This window comes from Engystomops pustulosus, chromosome 7, assembly GCF_040894005.1.
Source record: "Engystomops pustulosus chromosome 7, aEngPut4.maternal, whole genome shotgun sequence".
Lineage (NCBI taxonomy): Eukaryota > Metazoa > Chordata > Amphibia > Anura > Leptodactylidae > Engystomops > Engystomops pustulosus.
This window is the reverse complement of record NC_092417.1, coordinates 6,852,841-6,879,944: the sequence shown is the minus strand read 5'-3', so window position 1 is coordinate 6,879,944 and position 27,104 is coordinate 6,852,841. Positions and strand designations below refer to the sequence as shown.

At 47.6% G+C, this 27,104-nt stretch overlaps 2 protein-coding genes across 5 annotated transcripts in view; one reads left to right on the top strand and one right to left on the bottom strand.

Annotated features, from left to right (window-relative positions):
- The window catches only part of LOC140069178 (gonadotropin-releasing hormone II receptor-like), a 53,223-nt gene extending 48,731 nt beyond the window's left edge, over positions 1 to 4,492 (top strand). For all 3 annotated transcript variants that reach the window (XM_072114567.1, XM_072114566.1, XM_072114565.1), the window contains exons 2-4: positions 868 to 1,773; positions 1,852 to 2,056; positions 3,805 to 4,492. In XM_072114567.1, coding sequence (XP_071970668.1) covers positions 1,198 to 1,773; positions 1,852 to 2,056; positions 3,805 to 4,283 — 1,260 coding nt within the window. In that variant the 5' untranslated portion in view covers positions 868 to 1,197 and the 3' untranslated portion in view covers positions 4,284 to 4,492. The remainder of the gene's footprint in view (positions 1 to 867; positions 1,774 to 1,851; positions 2,057 to 3,804) is intronic.
- Positions 4,493 to 12,670: 8,178 nt separating this feature from the next.
- On the bottom strand, positions 12,671 to 16,890 carry RBM8A (RNA binding motif protein 8A). 2 transcript variants are annotated; one of them, XM_072114563.1, is made up of 6 exons: positions 16,673 to 16,890; positions 16,331 to 16,390; positions 15,376 to 15,453; positions 15,129 to 15,265; positions 14,850 to 14,986; positions 12,671 to 12,876 (listed from the first exon to the last, which is right to left on the bottom strand). In XM_072114563.1, exons 1-6 carry the CDS (start codon positions 16,737 to 16,739, stop codon positions 12,831 to 12,833), a joined length of 525 nt encoding a protein of 174 aa, XP_071970664.1. In that variant the 5' UTR covers positions 16,740 to 16,890; the 3' UTR covers positions 12,671 to 12,830. The 2 variants fall into 2 exon arrangements, with proteins under 2 accessions (XP_071970664.1, XP_071970663.1); XM_072114562.1 differs by having other exon boundaries at positions 15,376 to 15,456; positions 16,673 to 16,887.
- Positions 16,891 to 27,104: the final 10,214 nt, after the last annotated feature.

Genomic DNA, 27,104 nt, shown 5'->3' with positions numbered 1-27,104 from the left:
CAGTATTATAGTAGTTATATTCTTGTACATAGGGGGCAGTATTATAGTAGTTATATTCTTGTACATAGGGGGCAGTATTATAGTAGTTATATTCCTGTACATAGGGGGCAGTATTATAGTAGTTATATTCCTGTACATAGGAGGCAGTATTATAGTAGTTATATTCCTGTACATAGGGGGCAGTATTATAGTAGTTATATTCCTGTACATAGGGGGCAGTATTATAGTAGTTATATTCCTGTACATAGGGGGCAGTATTATAGTAGTTATATTCTTGTTCATAGGGGGCAGTATTATAGTAGTTATATTCCTGTACATAGGGGGCAGTATTATAGTAGTTATTTTCCTGTACATAGGGGGCAGTATTATAGTAGTTATATTCTTGTACATAGGGGGCAGTATTATAGTAGTTATATTCCTGTACATAGAGGGCAGTATTATAGTAGTTATATTCTTGTACATAGGGGGCAGTATTATAGTAGTTATATTCCTGTACATAGGGGGCAGTATTATAGTAGTTATATTCTTGTACATAGGGGCAGTATTATAGTAGTTATATTATTGTACATAGGGGCAGTATTATAGTAGTTATATTCCTGTACATAGGGTGCAGTATTATAGTAGTTATATTCTTGTACATAGGGGGCAGTATTATAGTAGTTATATACTTGTACATAGGGGAGCAGTATTATAGTAGTTATATTCCTGTACATAGGGGGCAGTATTATATTAGTTATATTCTTGTACATAGGGGGCAGTATTATCGCAGTTATATTCTTGTACATAGGGGGCAGTATTATAGTAGTTATATTCTTGTACACAGGGGGTGATATTATAGCAGTTACTCTCTACCTTTGTGTCTTCCAGGGTTTCTTTGGTCCTTGCCGTCTTGTTCTCAGGGTCATGTGATGTTATAACATTTCTAAGTATATCAACATCTACACACCGGAGACAACTTCTCTTCTATAATCTTGGACCTGATGGTAGTGAAGACCCTGTGTAGGATATGAAGCTGTGAGATGTGATTACCTATAGATATGATGGCGTGTCTCTCGTGGTTGGATTGAAGTAGATGTGGATCGTGTAACATCTTTCCATGGAGGTTATGGTTGGTGATGGTGATATGACCTGAGGTCTACAGGATTTATAATGGTGTCTCTTCTTCTGGGTTGGACGGTCAGGTTCCTCACATGATCCATGATGAACCTCAGTAATGAAGGTTTGGAAGAGGAATCTGTGGCCCCTCCAGGTCTATGTCTGTGGGGGCTGAACTTCAGCTGTATACACATCAATGGCCTTAGTAATCCAGATGGTCCTAATATAACGTTCCTCAATGAAGACCATTTTGTTCTGCCCACGTTCTCCATGGCCGCGAAAGTGCGAGTAGCCATCACGTGTGTCCTGTTTGTGTCCTCCGCTTGCTTCAACGTGGCCACATTGTGGACCATGTCCCACAAGTACAGGAAGAAGTCCCACATCCGCATCCTTATCATGAACTTGGTGGGTGCAGACCTCCTCATTACGTTTGTGGTGATGCCTCTGGATGCGGTGTGGAACATTACCATCCAGTGGTACGCTGGTGACGTGGCCTGCCGGATCCTCATGTTCCTCAAGCTGGTGGCCATGTACTCTTCTGCCTTCATCACTGTGGTCATCAGCCTGGATCGACGTGCTGCCATCATCAACCCTCTAGGAATAGGAGATGCCAAGAAGAACAACAAGACCATGTTATCAGTGGCCTGGACACTCAGCCTTCTACTCGCTACCCCACAGGTAAGCTCCCCGTGTTCTTAGAAGTCCATAGGATGACCCCAGTGTGAGGATGTTCAACTTCTTTCCTTCTCTTCTCAGCTCTTTGTGTTCCACACGGTCAGCAGGACACATCCAGTGCACTTTATCCAGTGCGCCACATTAGGAAGTTTCCAAGAGCACTGGCAGGAGACCCTCTACAACATGTTCACCTTCTGCTGCCTCTTCTTACTGCCCCTGCTCATCATGATCTTCTGCTACACACAGATCCTCATCGAGATCTCCAGGAAGATGAAGAAGTCATGTGGTGAGTGATGGAGAAAGACCAAAATATCCTCAAACCCCCTTACATACACGAATCCAACAACTATAATACTGCCCCCTATGTACAGGAATATAATAACTACTATAATACTGCCCCCTATGTACAAGAATATAACTACTATAATACTGACCCCTATGTACAGGAATATAACTACTATAATACTGCCCCTATGTACAAGAATATAACTACTATAATACTGCTCCCCTATGTACAAGAATATTACTACTATAATACTGCCCCCTATGTACAAGAATATAACTACTATAATACTGCCCCCTATGTACAAGAATATAACTACTATAATACTGCCCCCTATGTACAGGAATATAACTACTATAATACTGCCCCCTATGTACAAGAATATAACTACTATAATACTGCCCCCTATGTACAGGAATATAACTACTATAATACTGCCCCCTATGTACAAGAATATAACTACTATAATACTGCCCCCTATGTACAGGAATATAACTACTATAATACTGCCCCCTATGTACAAGAATATAACTACTATAATACTGCCCCCTATGTACAGGAATATAACTACTATAATACTTCCCCTTATGTACAGGAATATACCTACTATAATACTGCCCCTATGTACAAGAATATAACTACTATAATACTGCCCTCTATGTACAAGAATATAACTACTATAATACCGCTCCCTATGTACAAGAATATAACTACTATAATACTGCCCCCTATGTACAAGAATTTAACTACTATAATACTGTCCCCTATGTACAAGAATATAACTACTATAATACTGCCCCCTATGTACAAGAATATAACTACTATAATACTGCCCCTTATGTACAAGAATATAACTACTATAATACTGCCTCCTATGTACAGGAATATAACTACTATAATACTGCCCCCTATGTACAGGAATATAACTACTATAATACTGCCCCCTATGTACAGGAATATAACTACTATAATACTGCCCCCTATGTACAAGAATATAACTACTATAATACTGCCCCCTATGTACAAGAATATAACTACTATAATACTGCCCCCTATGTACAAGAATATAACTACTATAATACTGCCCCCTATGTACAAGAATATAACTACTATAATACTGCCCCCTATGTACAAGAATATAACTACTATAATACTGCCCCCTATGTACAAGAATATAACTACTATAATACTGCCCCCTATGTACAAGAATATAACTATTATAATACCGCTCCCTATGTACAAGAATATAACTATTATAATACCGCTCCCTATGTACAAGAATATAACTACTATAATACTGCCCCCTATGTACAGGAATATAACTACTATAATACTGCCCCCTATGTACAAGAATATAACTACTATAATACTGCCCCCTGTATACAGGAATATAACTACTATAATACTGCCCCCTATGTACAAGAATATAACTACTATAATACTGTCCCCTATGTACAAGAATATAACTACTATAATACTGCCCCCTATGTACAGGAATATATCTACTATAATACTGCCCCCTATGTACAAGAATATAACTACTATAATACTGCCCCTTATGTACAAGAATATAACTATTATAATACCGCTCCCTATGTACAAGAATATAACTATTATAATACTGCCCCCTATGTACAAGAATATAACTATCATAATACCGCTCCCTATGTACAAGAATATAACTACTATAATACTAGGTACAGGAATATAACTTGTGTATAATGACAGTATTGTGCGGTATTATTTTCCAGCCTCTTCCAGTGAAGTTCACCTCCGTCGCTCCTATAATAACATCCCTCGGGCTCGGATGAGAACATTTAAGATGTCTCTGGTGATTGTGGTGACGTTCGTGGTGTGCTGGACTCCCTACTACCTCCTGGGTCTGTGGTACTGGTTCTCCCCGGAGATGCTGAGCAGTAGGCAGGTACCGGCATCGCTCAGTCACATCCTCTTCCTCTTCGGACTGTTCAGCGCCTGCCTGGACCCGATCATCTACGGCCTCTTCACCATTCACTTCCGCAGGGAGATCCGGAGGGTTTGCCGGTGCACGGCTCAGGACAGTGACACGACGTCTGTGGGGACAGGCTCCTTCCGCATCTCCACTGCTGCAGTCCCCCTGAAGAGGTCAGCAGGGGGGTCCTGTAAGTTTGACCTGGAGGTGACGGGCGTGGGGCTGCACCCGGGGAAGTGCCAGCACTGCAAAAGGGAGGTGGCCGAGAGCTTCATGTGACCTCCGGGGCAACCACAGCGCCCCCTATGGTCACACAGCAAGATGGGGGAAGGGGGGGAGAAATCACCATCAAGGACAGTGGGCGGGGCACTGACTACCACTGCTCAGTGATGTCACTGCTGAAGAATGATGTCACCCGCGGTGAATGCAGGTTTTACCCAGGTCACAGACTGATCACTGTGGAGCCATTAAAAATAGCTTTAATGATGTTTGAGCTGTCATTGGATTATTTGCAACATAAGGCTCCTCCCCTTTTCTGGTTATATAGGTCTTTGGTGTAGTTAGAGTTAACAATCGTACTCAGGTACATGTCCTCACCCTGCTGTGCTCCCTGCAATGAGTTCAGTGGCATAACTAGGAGAGGCTGGGCCCCATGGTGCACGAAGTTCGGGGGGGCATCCGGAGTTTGGGTGTGCCCGGGGCTGCAGGCGGAGTTTGGGTGGATCGAGCAGCCGAAGTTTGCAATGGTTGGTTGGGTGGAGTTGGAGTTTGGGCGGGGAGCGGGGGGGTGGTGGTGCCTGGAGTTCTGTCGACCGGAGTTCGTTCGGGCGGGGTGGGTGGAGTTTAGGTGGGTGGGCGGAGTTTGGGCAAGTCAGCGTTCAGGTAAGTATAGACACAGAGGGAGGGGTGGGCGGCCAGAGTTTGGGTGGGTGCCTGGAAAAGCAAAGACAACGGGCCCGGTTGCGACCGCGATTGTTACGCCACTCATTTAGTTTCTTCAGAATCGGCACGATTTGCCATACAATTTAACAAGAAGCTCACTGTAGCTGTGGGACCATTCAGTGCAGAGAGCACAGCAGTGTGAGGATATACATCACAGTCCTACTGCTACCAACATACACAAAGTCCAGCATGCTCCCAGGAGAGAGCTGCACAGAGCACAGCAGTGTGAGGATATACATCACAGTCCTACTGCTACCAACATACACAAAGTCCAGCATGCTCCCAGGAGAGAGCTGCACAGAGCACAGCAGTGTGGGCACTCGCCCCTAGTTCGCTTCTGGAATATAGATCTATACATCACAGTCCTGCTGCTACTAACACACAAAGGTCTTATTACACAGCAGTGTGAGGACACCCCCCAGCGCAACCCTGGTACACACTTCCTTATTTCAGTCCCTTTACAGGCTGCTTTTCCTTTCTTGGAGCCCCGAAAAGATTGTCAGAAGTCCCGAAATCTGCAGATCTTTGTAAATATAGCAGAACACATCTAAGGGGTGAAACTCTTCTTCCTCCTCAGTAAAGGGACAGAAGGGAGGGAGACAAACCTGCTGTGGACAGTGGGATTGGGAAACGACTTTTGGCAGGAAGCTCAAGTTTAAATACAATGTGGTCCTCAAAAACACAAAGGTAAATGGGCTCCACAAGAGACGGCCCGGACTATCCCCACCCTCCGAATTAACCTGTACTCACCTCCTCCGTTGCTCCCGGGCCCCCCCGTTTCTGTACAGGGGCACGGTCAGCTTCTGGTGGGCCACACTGGATATGGTGCTGGGAATAGGGATGGGTGGGAGTGACACGGGACATCGGCTGGAAGCGGACTTCATCCGGCGTCCACGCCCCTTTAAACAAACGGGCGCAAACACCGGCGAGACTGCAGCGCGAGACACCGGGAGTGGCGGAGGAGGAGAGTACAAGTTTTTTTTTTTTTAAATAATCCCTCCACAGCCCGGCTCCAGAATTTTATAAATCATCCCTTTAAGATCTAAGCAGACATTCACGGCTGCGATGTGAACCTTAAAACCCATAGCTAACCCTGCTTGGAGAATATTAAGGATACTATTAATACTTTGAAGTTTGGGACTTGTTGGCTCCTCTGAGAGGTTTTCCAAATTTTCAAGTAGTTTTAAGGACCTATTTTCAACTCAAGAGCAGGGGGCAGATTACCGGCTCCGAATGATGTTTTTGTTATTTTAGCCTAAATAACAAAACCCAATTATTAATCAATCTATAATAAAATTGCAACATCCCCCACCGGGGCCTAGCCTTTTCTTGGGGCCTGGAGACAGCCTGGACCCGCAGTACCTGAGTGGCTGGTGGTTGCGGCCTAGGCATGCTAGTGTCACGGTGCTTGGTATGGGGAACCGGAGGGCTGTCCTACAGCCTGGCAGCTCTCCAGCAGGGTGGTGTTGGCAAGAAATGATGAGGGAGAGGCTGCTATAGCGGTTCTCCCTGGGGTAACCCTTTGGTGTCTAGAGTGTAAGTCTCTGTGTGGTGGACAGGGTGCCTGTGATGACAGCCGTAGTAGCAGGGACCAGACGGAGGCAGAGGTTGAACAAAAACACTTACAGTTCTTTATTGGAACCGACAGGAACCGCAGTAACGTGCCTTTAACAGAATGGTAGATGCTGAGATGCAGTTGGAGGGAGCCACAGGATGTAGAGCGCCAGCCTGGATGCAGAGGGCAGGCTGGGAGGTAGCGGTGTCCTAATAGGAAGCTTCAGCTTGTCCTGGAGTGCTTCAGGTATCACCCTTGAAGGTAGGATGATACCCCTTTCCTCACTATACTAGCTGTTAGTTCCACTCTTCAGGCAGGGGCTAGGCTCTTCCTGCTCTGGTCTGGTATGCTAGCTGTACAGAGTCTGTACTGGAGTAACTCCAGTCTGCTTCTGCAGACTCCTAGGTCTGACTGCTCTCTACAAGTGTCCTGCAGACCCTCTGGTCTGACTGGAACTGAGCTCTAGAACATTCCTGGCCAGGGGTTTTGTTACTCCCACTGGTCAGGTGCTGGCTACTCCTCCAATTACATCTCATCTTACAATACATTAGGATAATACATGTGATTGGATGACACATCTTACATCACATAAAGCAATTAACTCCTGCCTTACCAGGCAGGATCTACCACTGCAATGTTCCCCTGTGTCCTATAAGGACTATGTAGTGTGATGTAGTGTCATGCTGTGGGGCTGACTAGACCCTACACAGGCTGCAAGCTACATGGTGGGACGTATTCGCAACCACTCCTCTGCCCCAGAATTTTTGATGTTTCATTTTGCAACACCCTCGCCGATGCAAGGCAAACGCAGATTGGACTGACCAGGCTGGGGCATCAGCAGAAGCAACAATCAAAAGGTAGACTAGGGCAACAACAGCCAACAACAACCTAAGGCCACATGCACATGAACACGTATGCTGCGCAGCCAACCTACAGCGGGGTCTCCCACGCTCCACAGCTCCCCAAGCGCCACAACGGTCATAGACCGCTATTCACACCACCCAAGCCCAGCAATCCGTGCCTGAAGAAGCTCTGATGTTATAAGACCGAAACGTTGCATTAATTTTGGATTGCCGATTCACTATAATAAAATATGCAAATCAAGTATCACAGGAGTGCCAAGTTTTTTTTTCAAGGTTCCTCCTGATTAAAGCAACTGCAACCAGAAAAAGCTGATTATCAGAACCATCCTGTAGAGGCTCCAGGGAGGATGAAGAAGAACTTGCCCTCACAGTATCCGTCTAAGAACATCTTACTGTGGGACACAAGATGCAGGCGGCTATGATGAACCCAATTATCCATGGATGATGTCAACTTTCAGTCAATGAGGAAGAAGATTTTACCCCCTTTCCTTACTGTTTCTTAAGAAGATCTCAGAGAAAAATGTGAATGTTCTTATTTGTATCCCTACTGGATTTAGAAGGCTAAACGGAGCTATAGATTTGGAAATAGAGTCTGTAGGTTACATACTAGCGGCTCTTTGGAAGGCTCTACACTCACCGGCCACTTTATTAGGTCCACCATGCTAGTAACAGGTTGGACCCCCTTTTGCCTTCAGAACTGCCTCAATTCTTCGTGGCATAGATTCAAAAGGTGCTGGAAGCTCCTCAGAGATTTTGGTCCATAGTGACATGATGGCATCACACAGTTGCCGCAGATTTGTCGGCTGCACATCCATGATGCGAATCTCCCGTTCCACCACATCCCAAAGATGCTCTATTGGATTGAGATCTGGTGACTGTGGAGGCCATTTGTGTCCAGTGACCTCATTGTCATGTTCAAGAAACCAGTCTGAGATGATTCCAGCTTTATGACATGGCGCATTATCCTGCTGAAAGTAGCCATCAGATGTTACAGGGTACATTGTGCTCATAAAGGGATGGACATGGTCAGCAACAATACTCAGGTAGGCTGTGGCGTTGTACCAAGGGGCCCAAAGACACCATGACACCACCACCACCAGCCTGACCCGCTGATACAAGGCAGGATGGATCCATGACACCACCACCACCAGCCTGACCCGCTGATACAAGGCAGGATGGATCCATGACACCACCACCACCAGCCTGACCCGCTGATACAAGGCAGGATGGATCCATGACACCAGCACCACCAGCCTGACCCGCTGATACAAGGCAGGATGGATCCATGACACCACCACCAGCCTGAGCCGCTGATACAAGGCAGGATGGATCCATGACACCACCACCAGCAGCCTGACCCACCACCACCAGCCTGACCCGCTGATACAAGGCAGGATGGATCCATGACACCACCACCACCAGCCTGAGCCGCTGATACAAGGCAGGAGGGATCCATGACACCACCACCACCAGCCTGACCCGCTGATACAAGGCAGGATGGATCCATGACACCACCACCACCAGCCTGAGCCGCTGATACAAGGCAGGATGGATCCATGACACCACCACCACCAGCCTGACCCGCTGATACAAGGCAGGATGGATCCATGACACCAGCACCACCAGCCTGAGCCGCTGATACAAGGCAGGATGGATCCATGACACCACCACCAGCCTGAGCCGCTGATACAAGGCAGGAGGGATCCATGACACCAGCACCACCAGCCTGAGCCGCTGATACAAGGCAGGATGGATCCATGACACCACCACCAGCCTGACCCGCTGATACAAGGCAGGATGGATCCATGACACCACCACCAGCCTGAGCCGCTGATACAAGGCAGGAGGGATCCATGACACCACCACCACCAGCCTGACCCGCTGATACAAGGCAGGATGGATCCATGACATCACCACCACCAGCCTGAGCCGCTGATACAAGGCAGGATGGATCCATGACACCCCCACCACCAGCCTGAGCCGCTGATACAAGGCAGGATGGATCCATGACACCACCACCACCAGCCTGACCCGCTGATACAAGGCAGGATGGATCCATGACACCACCACCACCAGCCTGAGCCGCTGATACAAGGCAGGATGGGTCCATGACACCACCACCATCAGCCTGACCCGCTGATACAAGGCAGGATGGATCCATGACACCACCACCACCAGCCTGACCCGCTGATACAAGGCAGGATGGATCCATGACACCACCACCAGCCTGAGCCGCTGATACAAGGCAGGATGGATCCATGACACCACCACCACCAGCCTGACCCGCTGATACAAGGCAGGATGGATCCATGACACCACCACCACCAGCCTGAGCCGCTGATACAAGGCAGGATGGATCCATGACACCACCACCACCAGCCTGACCCGCTGATACAAGGCAGGATGGATCCATGACACCACCACCACCAGCCTGACCCGCTGATACAAGGCAGGATGGATCCATGACACCACCACCAGCCTGAGCCGCTGATACAAGGCAGGATGGATCCATGACACCACCACCACCAGCCTGACCCGCTGATACAAGGCAGGATGGATCCATGACACCACCACCACCAGCCTGAGCCGCTGATACAAGGCAGGATGGATCCATGACACCACCACCACCAGCCTGAGCCGCTGATACAAGGCAGGATGGATCCATGACACCACCACCAGCCTGAGCCGCTGATACAAGGCAGGATGGATCCATGACACCACCACCACCACCAGCCTGACCCGCTGATACAAGGCAGGATGGATCCATGACACCACCACCACCAGCCTGAACCGCTGATACAAGGCAGGATGGATCCATGCTTTCATGTTGTTGACGCCAAATTCTGACCCTACCATCCGAATGTCGCAGCAGAAATCGAGACTCATCAGACCAGGCAACGTTTTTCCAATCTTCTACTGTCCAATTTCGATGAGCTTGTGCAAATTGTAGCCTCAGTTTCCTGTTCTTAGCTGAAAGGAGTGGCACCCGGTGTGGTCTTCTGCTGCTGTAGCCCATCTGCCTCAGAGTTAGACGTACTGTGCGTTCAGAGATGCTCTTCTGCCTACCTTGGTTGTAACGGGTGGCGATTTGAGTCACTGTTGCCTTTCTATCAGCTCGAACCAGTCTGCCCATTCTCCTCTGACCTCTGGCATCAACAAGGCATTTCCGCCCACAGAACTGCCGCTCACTGGATGTTTTTTCTTTTTCGGACCATTCTCTGTAAACCCTAGAGATGGTTGTGCGTGAAAATCCCAGTAGATCAGCAGTTTCTGAAATACTCAGACCAGCCCTTCTGGCACCAACAACCATGCCACGTTCAAAGGCCACAAATCACCTTTCTTCCCCATACTGATGCTCGGGAGAACTGCAGGAGATTGTCTTGACCATGTCTACATGCCTAAATGCACTGAGTTGCCGCCATGTGATTGGCTGATTAGAAATTAAGTGTTAACGAGCAGTTGGACAGGTGTACCTAATAAAGTGGCCGGTGAGTGTATGTCACCATGTAAGCAAGGGATGAAAGTTGATCTTCAGTTTAATGACTACTACTCCCTTGAAAAAAAAAACTGACCCGCTACCTGTGTTCTCCAACCCCAAGTGTCCATGATAATTATAAGAACTTCCTTTTGGAATCCAGACGGACTCTTGTTTAGATCCCAGGGGTCTGACCTCTAGACAGGACTACAGCCTGGCCCAGTCTCCCAGAACACAAGCTGTATGGAAGGAAGCCCAGGTACAGGTGTATGGGGCCATCATCTCACCCAGGGGGGGGGGCATAGCCGGCCTCAGGACACAGGTTCTAAGCTTTATATACTCTACAGCAGTGATGGGCAACCTTTTGAGCTTGGTGTGTCAAAATTCCCCCAAAAAACGAGCATAACTCGGGTGGTGTGTCAGCTTGACAAAAAAAACCCAAACATTTGTTATTTAAACTATAAATAATTATCACAAAATTATTTAACTTCTAGGGTACTTTAACCCTAGGTTGTGTGATTGATCCTACCATGTACTACAGTCTGGCAGTATATGGGGATTTTCCACATCATCTATTTATTACAATGTGCTGGACAATCTCTCAGCCTCCCGGCTACTGCACCGGGCCGTGTAGGAGCCGAGGATGAAACGTAACTCTCCGGCGACCGCGTGTCACTGAAAATGGCTATGTGTGTCACTGGTTGGCCATCACTGCTCTACATTTATTTTATCCTTTTCCTATAAGACAGGACACTTCCCCTCTCCATAGGGATACATGGCGCATGGGGTACGGAGCGGTACGGTGCGCCCATTGCCGGGGGACGTATGTCGGCCGTATATACGTCCCCCTTGCGTTAGTGTGAATGAGGCCTTAAGAAAGATAAAATAAAATGAGACAAACACCCTCCTGCAACTGAAGGGACCTGCGGAAGGAACTAAATATTACAAATTTACCCTTTCCTCCCACCTCTAGCTTTTCCTGGTAAGCAGCGTATAAAGTGGGCAATCACTTTTACACAGGAGACAACATCAAAGTCTCCCAGAAAAAAAGTTGCGTTTGTGGGAAACCCCCTTTGAGGCAAAATATCCCCGGGCTGCTAGAGAGGGCCGCAGATCTGGTGGAAAGCCTTACAGCATCTACAAGAAATTCACATGCACGTCACTGCGGGAGATACACTGGGTCTGAGACCTACCATCACATCGCAGAATTATACTAGGAGATATATGCTGAGATCTGGAGCACATCATTACCCAGAATGCATAGAGCACACACCATGGATTCAGCCACCATTCACATTGTCCTTACTTGTGGAACTACTGCTCCCAGCAAGGATTCCGTCCTGTGCATGTAATATGGCCGGGGAGCAGTGCACATGTTACAGTAAGGACTGGACTAGAGATTGTATAACATTTACACGTCCCCCATGGATGACAGCAGCGCCTCCACATCACCTATAGCTACAGACAGTCACACCCTGTGTGACCCCGCACTGTATGGTACAAGGAATTGTAATATGGAGATGCAAATCTGCTGCCATGTCTAGTCCTGAACAAACATTTCAGGTTTAACCCCTTACCGATGCGTGGCATAGTAGTGCATCATCGGCTGTGGGTGATCGGAAAGGGCTATCACAGGCTGAGCCTTCTCCATAGCCAGTAAGTGTTTGCTGCATATTGCAACCAACACCCCCCAGTGTTAACCCATCGATCACTGTTGGCATTACATAGCCGGCGGCCATCTTGGCTCAGATCGTTGCACCACGTGATGTCATCAGGGAGCGATTACACATCAATCCAGGGACAATACGAATCAGGACACAGAGATAATATGTAACATAAAAAAACTTTATTGACAACACTCAGCCCACAAGACCTCACACGTCTCCACTCTCTTGACCTTCCGTGGTATGAACTCATCTTGTCACCCCATCCCCCCACCACTAGAGAGCAGCACAGAACAAAAACCCTTATAGAAACTAAAAGATGAGAGACTAGCGCCTCCTCCTGTCCGGACTCCGGCTCCTCCTGCGCCCGCTCCTGAAATACAACACAAAAATCATCACAGAGGAACAAACATTGCATCTCCAGCAACGCAAGACAGCCACAAAGTCTAACAGCTCTCACTGTGAGCCGTGTTCAAGAATCACAACTGCAGATTTAGATGTAAGCAAAGGAGGAGCTTAGGGTGTGTATAGAGCACGAAAAGGCGGGGAGAGGGGCTTGCAGTGTGTGTAGAGCACGAGAAGGAGGAGAGGGGCTTGCAGTGTGTATAGAGTATGAGAAGGAGGGGAGAGGGGCTTGCAGTGTGTGTAGAGCACGAGAAGGAGGGGAGAGGGGCTTGCAGTGTGTATAGAGCACGAGAAGGAGGAGAGGGGCTTGCAGTGTGTATAGAGCACGAGAAGGAGGAGAGGGGCTTGCAGTGTGTATAGAGCACGAGAAGGAGGAGAGGGGCTTGCAGTGTGTATAGAGCACGAGAAGGAGGAGAGGGGCTTGCAGTGTGTATAGAGCACGAGAAGGAGGAGAGGGGCTTGCAGTGTGTATAGAGCACGAGAAGGAGGAGAGGGGCTTGCAGTGTGTATAGAGCACGAGAAGGAGGAGAGGGGCTTGCAGTGTGTATAGAGCACGAGAAGGAGGAGAGGGGCTTGCAGTGTGTATAGAGCACGAGAAGGAGGAGAGGGGCTTGCAGTGTGTATAGAGCACGAGAAGGAGGAGAGGGGCTTGCAGTGTGTATAGAGCACGAGAAGGAGGGGAGAGGGGCTTGCAGTGTGTATAGAGCACGAGAAGGAGGGGAGAGGGGCTTGCAGTGTGTGTAGAGCACGAGAAGGAGGGGAGAGGGGCTTGCAGTGTGTGTAGAGCACGAGAAGGAGGGGAGAGGGGCTTGCAGTGTGTATAGAGTATGAGAAGGAGGAGAGGGGCTTGCAGTGTGTATAGAGTATGAGAAGGAGGAGAGGGGCTTGCAGTGTGTATAGAGCACGAGAAGGAGGAGAGGGGCTTGCAGTGTGTATAGAGCACGAGAAGGAGGGGAGAGGGGCTTGCAGTGTGTATAGAGCACGAGAAGGAGGGGAGAGGGGCTTGCAGTGTGTATAGAGTATGAGAAGGAGGGGAGAGGGGCTTGCAGTGTGTATAGAGCACGAGAAGGAGGGGAGAGGGGCTTGCAGTGTGTATAGAGCACGAGAAGGAGGGGAGAGGGGCTTGCAGTGTGTATAGAGCACGAGAAGGAGGGGAGAGGGGCTTGCAGTGTGTGTAGAGCACGAGAAGGAGGGGAGAGGGGCTTGCAGTGTGTATAGAGTATGAGAAGGAGGAGAGGGGCTTGCAGTGTGTATAGAGCACGAGAAGGAGGAGAGGGGCTTGCAGTGTGTATAGAGTATGGGAAGGAGGAGAGGGGCTTGCAGTGTGTATAGAGCACGAGAAGGAGGAGAGGGGCTTGCAGTGTGTATAGAGCACGAGAAGGAGGGGAGAGGGGCTTGCAGTGTGTATAGAGTATGAGAAGGAGGAGAGGGGCTTGCAGTGTGTATAGAGTATGAGAAGGAGGGGAGAGGGGCTTGCAGTGTGTATAGAGCACGAGAAGGAGGGGAGAGGGGCTTGCAGTGTGTATAGAGCACGAGAAGGAGGGGAGAGGGGCTTGCAGTGTGTATAGAGCACGAGAAGGAGGGGAGAGGGGCTTGCAGTGTGTATAGAGCACGAGAAGGAGGAGAGGGGCTTGCAGTGTGTATAGAGTATGAGGAGGAGGAGAGGGGCTTGCAGTGTGTATAGAGTATGAGAAGGAGGAGAGGGGCTTGCAGTGTGTATAGAGTATGAGAAGGAGGGGAGAGGGGCTTGCAGTGTGTATAGAGCACGAGAAGGAGGAGAGGGGCTTGCAGTGTGTATAGAGTATGAGGAGGAGGGGATAGGGGCTTGCAGTGTGTGTAGAGCATGAGAAGGAGCGGGGGTTGGGAAGTGACCAAAATTCGTACTCTGGCGTTCCCACTATTATAAAACACAGATAACAGAATGTAGGGATCGGCTCTTACCGTCTCTTTCCCTTTGGTGGTCCACGCACAAAGCACCAGTCCACGCTGATCGGCTGCCCCATCATGTCCTGCCCATTTAACCCTTCCATAGCGGCCAGGGCTTCTTTGTAGGTCTCGTACTCCACCAGAGCATAACCCTGCAGGTGAGAAATCACAGTCCTGATACTGCTGGGGACCAGGGATCCATAATCATAACCTGTATGGCTAGTACATCATATGTCTTATCCTGTGACCCCAGAGGATGGGATGAGGGGCACAGCCAGGTCCGGGGTCTCTTACCTTGAGGTAGCCCGTTCTCCGGTCTAGATTAAGGTGGACATTCTTGATCTCCCCGAATTCAGCAAATTTATCATGGATGTCCTCCTCTGTGGCTTCTTCATGGACTCCAGTGATAAACAGGATCCAACCCTCGACCGCTGCAGAAAGATGGAAATGGAATTTTGAATCTATTCACCCCCAATATTTAACATGGACCATTCTGATAATCCGGAATCATTTATCACCCCTTAAAGACGGAGCAACTTACATCTCTGAGGTCCAGGCTCATCCCCATCCTGCTCCACACTGTCATAGTCCTCCCTGATCCGGGCCCGGGACCCCTCGTCTACTGAGGAAGGAAATAAGACATCAATAGTCATCACCAGATTATCTACAATACAGAGCATGGAATGGCTGATAACAGAGAGTAATAGATTGTATCCCCCCCCCCCCCGGGGTGTAATGGCTGATAACAGAGAGTAATAGATTGTATCCCCCCCCCTGTACAGTCTCCTCTCCCCGGGATGTAATGGCTGATAGCAGAGAGTAATAGATTGTATCCCCCCTGTACAGTCTCCTCTCCCTGGGATGTAATGGCTGATAACAGAGAGTAATAGATTGTATCCCCCCCTGTACAGTCTCCACCCCCCGGGATGTAATGGCTGATAACAGAGAGTAATAGATTGTATCCCCCCTGTACAGTCTCCTCTCCCCAGGATGTAATGGCTGATAACAGAGAGTAATAGATTGTATCCCCCCTGTACAGTCTCCTCTCCCCAGGATGTAATGGCTGATAACAGAGAGTAATAGATTGTATCCCCCCTGTACAGTCTCCTCTCCCCGGGGTGTAATGGCTGATAACAGAGAGTAATAGATTGTACCCCCCCTGTACAGTCTCCTCTCCCCGGGGTGTAATGGCTGATAACAGAGAGTAATAGATTGTATCCCCCCCTGTACAGTCTCCTCTCCCCGGGGTGTAATGGCTGATAACAGAGAGTAATAGATTGTATCCCCCCCTGTACAGTCTCCTCTCCCCGGGGTGTAATGGCTGATAACAGAGAATAATAGATTGTATCCCCCCCTGTACAGTCTCCTCTCCCCGGGATGTAATGGCTGATAACAGAGAGTAATAGATTGTATCCCCCCCTGTACAGTCTCCTCTCCCCGGGGTGTAATGGCTGATAACAGAGAGTAATAGAGTGCACACACTCCTCGGTACTTACCTGCTCCGAACCCTCTCCCCTTCCTCTTCTTGGCCTTCTCCTTCAGCTTGTGGATACTTTCTATGGGATAGAAGAGACAGGAGATGAGCGTCACCGGCAGCCATTATAGATAGAAGATCTCCCACACACAGCGCCACTCCGGAGCGCAGGACAGGTCCGGTACTGCAGCAGTATACAGGCGGCCGGGCATTACTGGTCATCCCGTGTAATAGCGGCCGCAACTGCAGGGCCTTCCCATGGGCTACAGATGAGGAATAACCCTCAGAGACGGGCCGGCTGTGTAACAGACAAAGCTGTGACGGTGCCCGGATATACTGCGCGCACCCCAGTAACATCACTCACCGTCACCATCCTCGTCCATGGCGAAGTCCTCGCCTCCCGCCTCGTGTAAGTCCAGGACATCGGCCATGACTGCGGCTCCGCGCGGCGCTGAGGAGAGAAACCCGGAGAACAGGCGCTGAGGAGAGAAAAGCTGCTACTTCCGGCCCGCGCTGTGACGTATTAAGCAATGTCTGTCGGGAGCGGAAGTGGCGTCATGGCGGGGGCAGGGCGCCATATTGGGAAAGTCAGCGGCTAAATCCTGTTACTCAGAAGACCTTCTGACGTCACTGGTCACGCCACCTCAGGAGACCACGTGACTCGTTGGCGGCAAAACATTATTGAAGACGTCACTTTCAGATTCGTTTGAAGATGGCGCTGAGTAAGGTATGTGGTGTGAGGAGGACTGTCCCATCCTGCTTCTAGGCCTGTGAGGGGTAATAATATTGTGCTTGTTCCCCCTCTTTCCAGGATGTGGATCTCCCGGGGGCGCGGTGCAGCTGCAGAGGAGGAAGCGGTCAGTGTCTATAGGATCACACATAGGAATAGCAAAGTGTATGCTGGGTGCTGGGGTGTAGACTTAGTAGGTGTTTGGATGGGGGCACTAATTTGTGCTGATAGGTGTCTTTCAAAGGAAATCTACCAGTTCAAAAAAGTAAGAAGCAGCTACACATACTCACCTACACTCCTGTCCATCCCCTTCCTGGTGCTTGTCTTTCAGGGACCACCTGAGCACCTGGACGAGGATGTCTGGAGTGCCAGGCTGCTAATTATTCATGTCCCTCGCACCTCCCTCTCCCATGCAGTAAGGGGAGTGATGGCACACGAGAGGTGTGAATAATTGGCAGCCCAGAGCTCCGGACATTGTGTCCCTGCACTTCGGCCTCTTTAGTATGTTAAATGTATAGAAAGTTCCCTTTTAAAGGGGTTGTGGCATGTTATACCCTATCCACATGGAGGATGGCAATCTGATTGGTGTGGGCTAAGTGCTGGGACCCCACAATAACCAGAGTCCTGTTCTCATGGATGAATGGGGTGGCAGGTCAAGCTCATCACCCGGCTATCTACGTCACCGTCATAGAGGAACACGCTAGTGCCAGAGATGACTGTTGTTGCTCTTGTCAATGTCCGTCACTCACGTTCACTTTACCTTGCACTCCATTCATATATAAGAACTGAACACTGCATTCATCCCCCACCTATCGGATTGCCATCCTCTATCCTATCTACTTGCCTCTCTTGCATTTTGTTCATGTGAGCGTCACCCAGTGGCCTTTTACAAACAGAGCCTTCAGCGTGTGTTCAGTCTTGTATTCTCCTGTGAGGCCGGTAGTAGACTGCAGCAGTCTCGTGCCATCAGCTTCATGTCACCGCTGCAGCCTTGTACTGCTCAGCACTTGTACAGCACTAAAACTATGAAATAAAGATGGATGAAGAAGACCTCAGTGGTTGGTGAGAGCCGTGCGTCCATTGCCTTTTTCCGGATTTGTTGGATACTGCAGTGACCTTACCAGCAGTACCAGTGATCTCCACTAGGAGGATAGCGTCCACTGCTCTGGATGGAATATTCATAGAGTTGAATAAAGTTTATATAAAATATCAATTAAAAAAAAAAAATCACTGTTTTCTTATTTTCTCCTACTGTTCTTATTTCAGCCTCTGTATTTTGTAAAACCTTCCCTAATGAGGAATAACACAAATGTGACCTGATGGTGACACGTAGCCTGATCTATGGGAGAGAGGAGATGTTACTGGCTGCACAGAAGAGACTAGATGACTGTCTCCACCAGGAGGGGGCGCACGCGCTGGGCTTAGGCATCTCTTGTGCCCCAGCATCACATGTGCACCAGGTCCTACCTGCCATAGCTTTCAGCTATTACCTGTTCCAAGAAGTCAGACACATTTTTTCCATTAGAGTAATTTTTTTAAGGAGCAATTTTGCCGATGAGTATTATATTTTCTATGTTAATAGCCTGTAATAGAATGGGATGGTATTATACAGTGTGTGGGGTATTATACAGTGCGGGGGGATGGGTGATATAGTGAGGGGAAGGGGTGTTATACTGTGTAGGGGATGGACGTTGTAAAGTGGGGAGAGTGGCTATTATACATTGTGGTGGATGGTGTGATACAGTGAGGGGGGGGGGGATGTTCTGTTATACATTGTTGTCCCATCCACATTCCCGGCATTGTATCGGCACTGAGATTTGGGGACTGGTGTGATTGGCTGAACTCAGCGCAGCTCCGTGCCCCTGTAAACAAACAGGGTGCGCTGCTCGGGACAGCGGGAAGGACTGCGAGGCAATACTGTATTGCCATCTGCTGGCTATAGGAGATCATTACACATGGCTAGCCTGCAGGTCTTAATGTCTCCCTGCTATTCTGCTGCTATTTATGCCACTTGTTATATTCTTGCCTTTCACGGCAACAGAAACGTGAAATATAAACTTGTCATCTTCTCCCGCTGCAATATTACAAGTCATCCAAAACCTATCATCAGACAGTGACGGAGAAAGTCTCCCCTGGACTGTGCCCCGAGGTTTAATCTCCTCCACCTGACGACACCACCGCAGCCCAAACCAGCACCCCTTTACAGTAATGTCCACAGCAGAGCCCCCTTTAACCCCTTAAGGCCGCAGCCATTTTGTAACTTAAAGCTCAGCCCGATTTTTTTGGATTCTGACTTGTATCTCTTTATATGGTTGTAACTTGTGAACTCTGTTACTTATCAAAGCGATTCCCCACATGTTGTACTTCATTTTAGTGGTAAATTTTGCTGATAAATTTTGCGTTTATTTACAGAAAAAATTATGAATTTTTTGAAAAATTTGCCATTTTTGAAATTTGAAATCACCGCGTTTTCAGGCAGAAGATTTACCACCTAAATAACTTGCAGAATAACATTTCCCATTCGTCTACTTTACATTTTCATCATTTTTGGAATGTCTGGATAATATTGACGTCACGCGGCTTACAAATTGAAATTTTCCGGATTTTCAGAATTGACTATTTTGGGGATAAATTCTGTTTTGAATGAAATTTTACATATTTTAACATCAAAACTCCCCCTATATAACCAACCCATTTTCACATCTGCCCCACTCAGAAACAGCTTTTAGGGAGATTGTTAACCCCTCAAGATCTTCATAGTAATTGAATCAAAATGGAGGTGAAATTTAGAAAGGTCATATTGTGCCGGTTATACGTTTATAACCCTAAAATTTACACATTTCTGAAAGATAAAGAGAGAAAACCCATCTTACAGCTTGTTATGAAATTTCTCCTGAGTACAGAGGCCTCAGTATGTGGCCTTGACTTGTTTCTGGGGGCACAGCAAGGCTCAGGAGGGAAGGAGGGACCTGCAGCTGCCAGGATTTTAGTTTCCTCGTTGGTCCCTTAAGAACAATCCTACAGACTCTTGTATGTAACTCGGGGATCTACTTCAGACTTAGGGCACATTCACATGGCCGTCTGCGGGGACGTACATGCGGCCGCAAATTTGCGGCCGCATGTGCGTCCCCATAGACGGCAATAGCGGCGCGGCGCAGATACATGTGTGGCACCGATCCGGCCCGCACACCGCAAAAAGATAGAGCATGCTCTATCTTTTGGCGTGTGTGCGGCCGTGCGCCGCTATTCTCTATGGAGGGAGGAGGGGCCGCCTCCTCCTCCTCTCCAGCACACGGCGGTATGCCCGCACGGCGGGCATACCGCTGTGTGAATGTACCCTTATTCAGTTATGAGGAAAGATTAAAGAGAACCCGTCATGCAAAATAACCCCCCTAAACTAAATATATTTTCATAAACTGCCATTAGAGAGCATTGCCTCTATCCCTTCATTGTCCCTCTATATGCCTGTAACCCTAAGCAATGAGGTCCTAAAGCTGTATGCAAATGACCTGTGAAATGTCCAATGAAGCATTAGCATATTCAAGCTGTCCAGCTTATTCATGAGTGGGAGACACAGCCACACCCCCAGTGCATGACTGACAGCCTGTATAATGGTGTGAGGCTGTATAATGATGTGCTTCCTGGTGCTGGTGGCCACGCCCCCTGCAGCCTGTGTGTGCATGTGTGTGTGTGTATATAGGAGAGATACAGCAGCTCCAGGCAGCCATGTTACAGCAGAACATGTCAGATTCATGTGTAGCTGATGTCTGTGTCTCTCACCTGTATATTAGGAGGATGCAGCATGTCAGCAGATGCAGCACACACACTAGCAATGCTTTACTATACATTACACACAGACATGAGCAGGGGGAGGAGAGGGGAGGGGTAACAGGGGTGACATCACTGCCTCTGACCATGTGACCAGCCTCATTTATATGATAAAGAATAGATGATTTTATAATGATTAATGTATGAAATAACTAGATAAAGGCTGGGATGGGATCCTTGTGAGCTGCTCCAACGGGTAGAGGTGACAGGACTAGTGGCAGAGACCTGATGACAGGTGTCCTTTAAAACAACTGCATTTATTTATTTAGAAAAGAGACGACTGAAGGAAAATGTGACGTTTCCGACCCCTGAGGGGTACACAAGGTCAATTATGCTTGTATAGATACTCCCAAAACGCACGGGTTCTGGAAGGCGCAGGACGTGATTTAGAGTTGTCCACTGAACCTCCAGATATAGCACAATAAATCACAGCTCTGAATGGCTATAAGACCCTCTCACTAAAACCCTATAAGCTGCCACCAGTTCTCCTTTCTTATAAGCCCGGTCCGTAACAGGATTATATAGGGAGAGGAACCGACCTGGTAGCATTTAAATAAGAGACACAGATGTGGGGGGATTCGTGGGGTGTTCTGATTCTATTAGGTGCAGACAAACCCCTGCACAACCTCAGGAAGACTTTAAGGTCCCTCCTACCTGGTATTAAATCCAGAACCTCGGAGAAGTCCTAACTTCTCAAGGGAAAGGAATAGGGTCAGGGTTCTGGTATCATTGGATCGAGGTGAATCCCTGGATCGCATTGATACTAAACCTGACCCATTTGTTATGGTTCCATTCTCGGTGTCCAAGAATGCTGGAATCCAGTGAGTCATAGCTATGCAGTGCTCTGGCGATTCCAAAAACGTACTGGCCCTTGGGCTGAGATGGACCATACCTCCATAACTGACCCTTGGGGCAGATTTACTTACCTGGTCCAGTCGCAATCTAGCGGTGCATTCTCCAACGCTGATTCGGGTTCTGCTGGGATTCACTAAGGTCGTGCGCTCAATGTCCACCAGGTGTCGCTGCTGCGCTGAGGTCCGCCGGAATTCACCTCCTCCGTCTCGCTGCATGTGAGTGCTGATCTTGCGACACAATTTCTTTTTTAAATTCCATGTTTTTTCCGAATCCGTCGGGTTTTCTGACGACCACTCCCCCCGATTTTTGTTGTATGAAAGCCGGCGCTGATGCGCCACAATCCGATCGCGTGCGCCAAAATCCTGGGGCAATTCGGAAAATTCAGGAAACCCGACGAAAATGCGTGATTCGGACTCTTAGTAAATGAGCCCCATTGTCTTTTGTTTAAAGGGAACCTACCACCACATATCTGCCTATAAAGGTAGATCGGGTGGTAGGTGCATCTATAGGACGCGTGGATAGCCCATTTAAGGGCTAATCCTCACATCTCCGCAATCTTTTGATATCTTTTATTTGGCTAATATGTACACTTTCTAAATCGGCTACTGGGGTGTGGAGTAGGCGGAGCTGAGGCCACACGGCGCGGCTACTCCAGGCCCCAGTAGCCTCTTTGTTCCTCCTACCAGAACAGCTCCTCGTAGCTACGTCCCCGTCCGAGAAACCTGCCTTCTGTGCAGGACAGCAGCCCCACGGCTGCGCGATCACAGCTCTGAAGCCGGAGCCACTGTGCATGCACAGACACAGGATTCTCGGAGGAGGGCGCGCAGCTATCCTGAAGACATGAGACGTCTTCCAGGACCCTGCACACTACATGGGAAGGAAGGAGCTTTATAGTGTTATAATGTAACACAATCCTGCCCTGCACTAACGCATCCTAGTAACTCTACTTACAGCTCTGCTGCTCTGTACTCAGTATTGTGCTGTTCTTTTTGTTTGCAGAAAGTTTCATGTCTACGGTATGGAGCGGAGCCTCGTAGACAATGTAAAGGACTATGTAGTAGCTGTTTGCCTATATGGAGGACCCATAGGTATGTCAGTGTAAGTTTAGTAGCTTCTTACTTTATAGTGGAATCTGTCAGCAGCATTCTCCTCCCTCTCTAACTAAGACTGCATTTATATGAACATCCGGCCAGAGGGGGGGGGGGGGCGCAGGAGAGGAGGAGGGGTGACCCCTCTCCATAGAAGTGCACTGTATACAGGCCGTGGACACGGGGAAAGATAGGACAAGTGCTTTCTTTTTTCTGTTTACGTTGCGGCCATTGCAGTCTATGGGAGACGTATGTAAGGGGGGCATACGTTCCCATATGGTGGTGTGGATGTGGCCTAAAGGTTTTCTAGCAGTCCGTTTTTGAAAACGCATCAGTTTTTTCTGTTTGTTTTTCCCCAATTACCATAAATGGAAATAACGGACAAATAAAAGGAAAAAAAAACGCATGCGTTTTTTAACAGACTGCTTAAGTTATTTATTCAAAACTCGATGGGGCACATTTACTAAGGGTTTACGATCGGATTGTGGCACATCGGTGCTGGCTTGCATGCGACAAGAATCGGGGGCCGTGGACGTCGGACAACCCGACTAAATTCTGCGGTTTGTCAGAATCAAAAACGTTGTGTCGCAAGATCAGCACTTACATGTAACGGGAAGAAGAAAGTGAACTCCGGCGGACCTCAGCGCAGCAGCGACACATGCAGGAAATTGGACGCACGATCTTAGTGACTCCCGGCAGACCCGAATCTTCGTCAGACAACGCACAGCGGGGATTGCAACGGGACGGGTAAGTAAATGTTTCCCAGTATCTCAAGCTTTTAATTCAGCAAAAAAGGAATTTAGAAGAAAAGAGACTTTCAAAATCACATAAGAACAGTCCCTTAAAAATCTAGTCGAGTCTGGGGAAGGTGAAAATAAGAATGAAGCAAAGAGAAATATAATGATTTCCTGGTTGAGAAAGCCCAACATAAGATCCTCTTTGCAGGGTAATCCAGTTTTAAAGAAAAAGGGAAGCCATGGAAATTGCTGGCTAAAATAATTAAGAATATAGGGGGCGGTAATAAATCTGTTACAGCTATTAGGGGACATAATGGGCACAAGAGACAGTATAATATTATTCCCTATAAAGGAGAAGGACCCGCTTGACATGGGGTCGTATAGACCTATTTCTCTCGTTAATACGTGGCTAAAATCTTGGCAAAATGACTCGCCCAAAGGCTCCAGGAGGTGATTACCAGTATTGTACATGAAGATCCAAGAGATTCATCCATGAAAGAAATGTCCGTGCTTGTCTGAATAGGTTATTAGCATCTCTGGAGGATGGTGAGGGGAACCTCCGCTCGATCCGGTCTTTGGACGCGGTTAAGGCATTTGACAGGGGCGAGTGGAGGTTCCTGGGGGAGGCTATGTATAGATTTGGTTTTAGCCTAGTTTTATGATATGGATTAGGTGTTTGTATGACTCACCAAAAGCAAAAGTTCTTATAAATGGGATAGTCGCACCCTTTCATCTAAATAGAGGTAATGGACAGGACAGAGCTGGGTGGGTATAGGGGAGAGGATTGGGTTATTGGGGAAATTGGATTGTGTCACGATTCTTTTAAGTATCTAGGTGTAGAAGTATCCGCAAAGATTGGGGAATTCGACACTTTACATTTAAAACCTTTAATTAGAACAACAAGAAGTAGGATACTTGCGTGGTATAAGCCCCTTTCACTTGCAGACAGTCTCCCTGATAAAATGGTTCTCCTACCTCAAATACTATTTTTTTATTTTTGGCAGCCTGCCCCCTTTGGATTGATAATTCTCTTATCAAAGCTATGGAATCCTTGTTTAACGAACTCATATGGGGCAGAAAAAGAGTAAGAATAAAGCTTAGACGTTGGTACAAATCCACTGCAGAGGGAGGAATAGGGATGCCCTTTCTCTGTGGTTATTACCTTGCAGATGTGGAGGATAGTGGGCTGGAGGGATGGGCCTGACCCTATGGCTCTTATAATAAGAGGTGACCACTCGGATTTGGTATTTGAAGCACTAGAAAGAAATCTAGATCACAAAGAGGGTAAGAAAGCAATGAAAGGGGCCATGTATAAGGGCTGGAAAGAGGTCAAGAAACTGTTACACATTAATGGTTTATTAGACTGCACTTCTCTGTGGCACAATTATGAATTCCCTGAATTGAGTAGATTACCAGATTCTTGTTACTGGGGAAAAAAAGGGATTTGTTATTTTTCGCAGATATTAGAAAGTAGAAGAGTATTTAGTTTTGACTTAATGAAAGAAACATTTGCAATAGGTGAAAGAGACGTTTTGAGATATTTTCAATGAGTAATAATGCAATCAATCACATCAGGGTATAGAGTCTTTACACAACATCGGTAAATGAAAAGGATTGCTTGTTTTTACAAGTTTTTGGTTAATGGTCACTGTGCAGGGGTGTTACACAAAACACAGGAGAAATGGGAAAACAGGGTAGGAAGGATATCAGGGGAGGAGTGGGGAGAGATCTACAGAAATGTAAGAAGGGAAGGATCAATAAATCTTTGAAGATTCACTGAGGACTGGTTATGTTCCACAGGACTGGCGCATAGCAAATGTAGTACCTATATACAAAAAAGGATCAAATAGCGATCCTGGAAACTACAGACCTGTGAGTCTGACTTTTGTGGTGGGGAAAATATTTGAGGGGTTTGTTAGAGATGCTATCCTGGAGTATCTCACTGTGCACAACCTTATAACCCAGCGTCAGCATGGGTTTATGAGAGATCGGTCCTGTCAGACTAATCTGATTTCTACAAGAAAGTAATTTCCAGACTGGATCTGGGGGACGCTGTGGATGTTGTATATCTGGACTTTTCAAAGGCATTTGACACCGTGCCACATAAAAGGTTGGTATATAAAATGAGACTGCTGGGAATAGGAGAAAATCTGTGTATTTGTGCAAGTAATTGGCTTTGATAGAAAACAAAGGGTCGTCATTAATGGCACATTCTCAGATTGGGTTGATGTTACCAGTGGAGTGCCACAAGGTCAGTATTGGGGCAACTTCTTTTTAAAATTTTTATCAATGACCTTGTAGTGGGTTTACACAGTCAAGTTTCAATATTTGCAGATGATACTAAGCTGTGTAAAGTAATAAATACTGAGTCGATAGTTTAGCATTACAGAGGGATTTGTGGAAGCTTGAGGAGTGGGCAGAGAAATGGTTGATGAGATTTAATGTAGATAAATGTAAAGTTATGCACTTGGGCCATGGAAACAAAAAGTATAATTATGTTCTAAACGGTCAATTACTTAGTAAAACTGAAGCTGAAAAAGACTTGGGGGTATTGGTGGATGGTAAACTTAATTTTAGTGACTAGAGGCAAGCGGCTGCTGCTAAAGCAACTAAAATTATGGGATGTATCAAGAGAGGAATAGATTCTCATGATAAAGACATCGTTTTGCCCTTATACAAATCCCTGATCAGACCACACATGGAATATTGTGTACAGTTTTGGGCACCAGTGTATAAAAAGGATATAGTAGAGCTGGAACGGGTGCAGAGGAGAGCAACCAGGATTATTAGGGGAATGGGGGATTAGAATACAATGACATATTACAAAATCTGGAATTATTCAGTTTAGAAAAAAGACGACTGAGAGGAGACCTCATTACAATGTACAAATACCTGAACGGACAGTACAAGGATCTCTCCAAAGATCTTTTTATACCTAGACCTGTGACCAGGACAAGGGAGCATCCTCTACACCTAGAGGAGAGGAGGTTCTACCATCACCATAGACAGAGACATCCTGTACACCTAGAGGAGAGGTGGTTCTACAATCACCATAGACAGGGGGCATCCTGTAAGCCTAGAGGAGAGGAGGTTCTACCATCACCATAGACAGGGGGCATCTTCTACACCTAGAGAAGAGGAGGTTCTACCATCACCATAGACAGGGGGCATCTTCTACACCTAGAGAAGAGGAGGTTCTACCATCACCATAGACAGGGGACATCCTCTACACCTAGAGGAGAGGAAGTTCTACCATCACCATAGACAGGGGGCATCCTCTACACCTAGAGGAGAGGAGGTTCTACCATCACCATAGACAGGAGGCATCCTGTAAGCCTAGATGAGAGGAGGTTCTACCATCACCATAGACAGGGGCATCCTCTACACCTAGAGGAGAGGTGGTTCTACAATCACCATAGATAGGGGGCATCCTCTACACCTAAAGGAGAGGAGGTTCTACCATCACCATAGACAGGGGCATCCTTTACACCTAGAGGAGAGGAGGTTCTACCATCACCATAGACAGGGGGCATCCTCTACACCTAGAGGAGAGGAAGT

What these genes read in the sequence shown, in the direction of transcription:
- RBM8A (XM_072114562.1), bottom strand. Translation starts at nt 16,739, where the DNA reads ATGGCCGATGTCCTGGACTTACACGAGGCGGGAGGCGAGGACTTCGCC. An exon ending in CATGGACGAGGATGGTGACG is followed by an intron (nt 16,391 to 16,672) that starts GTGAGTGATGTT and finishes TCTATCCCATAG; the next exon opens with AAAGTATCCACAAGCTGAAG. An exon ending in GGGGAGAGGGTTCGGAGCAG is followed by an intron (nt 15,457 to 16,330) that starts GTAAGTACCGAG and finishes TTCCTTCCTCAG; the next exon opens with TAGACGAGGGGTCCCGGGCC.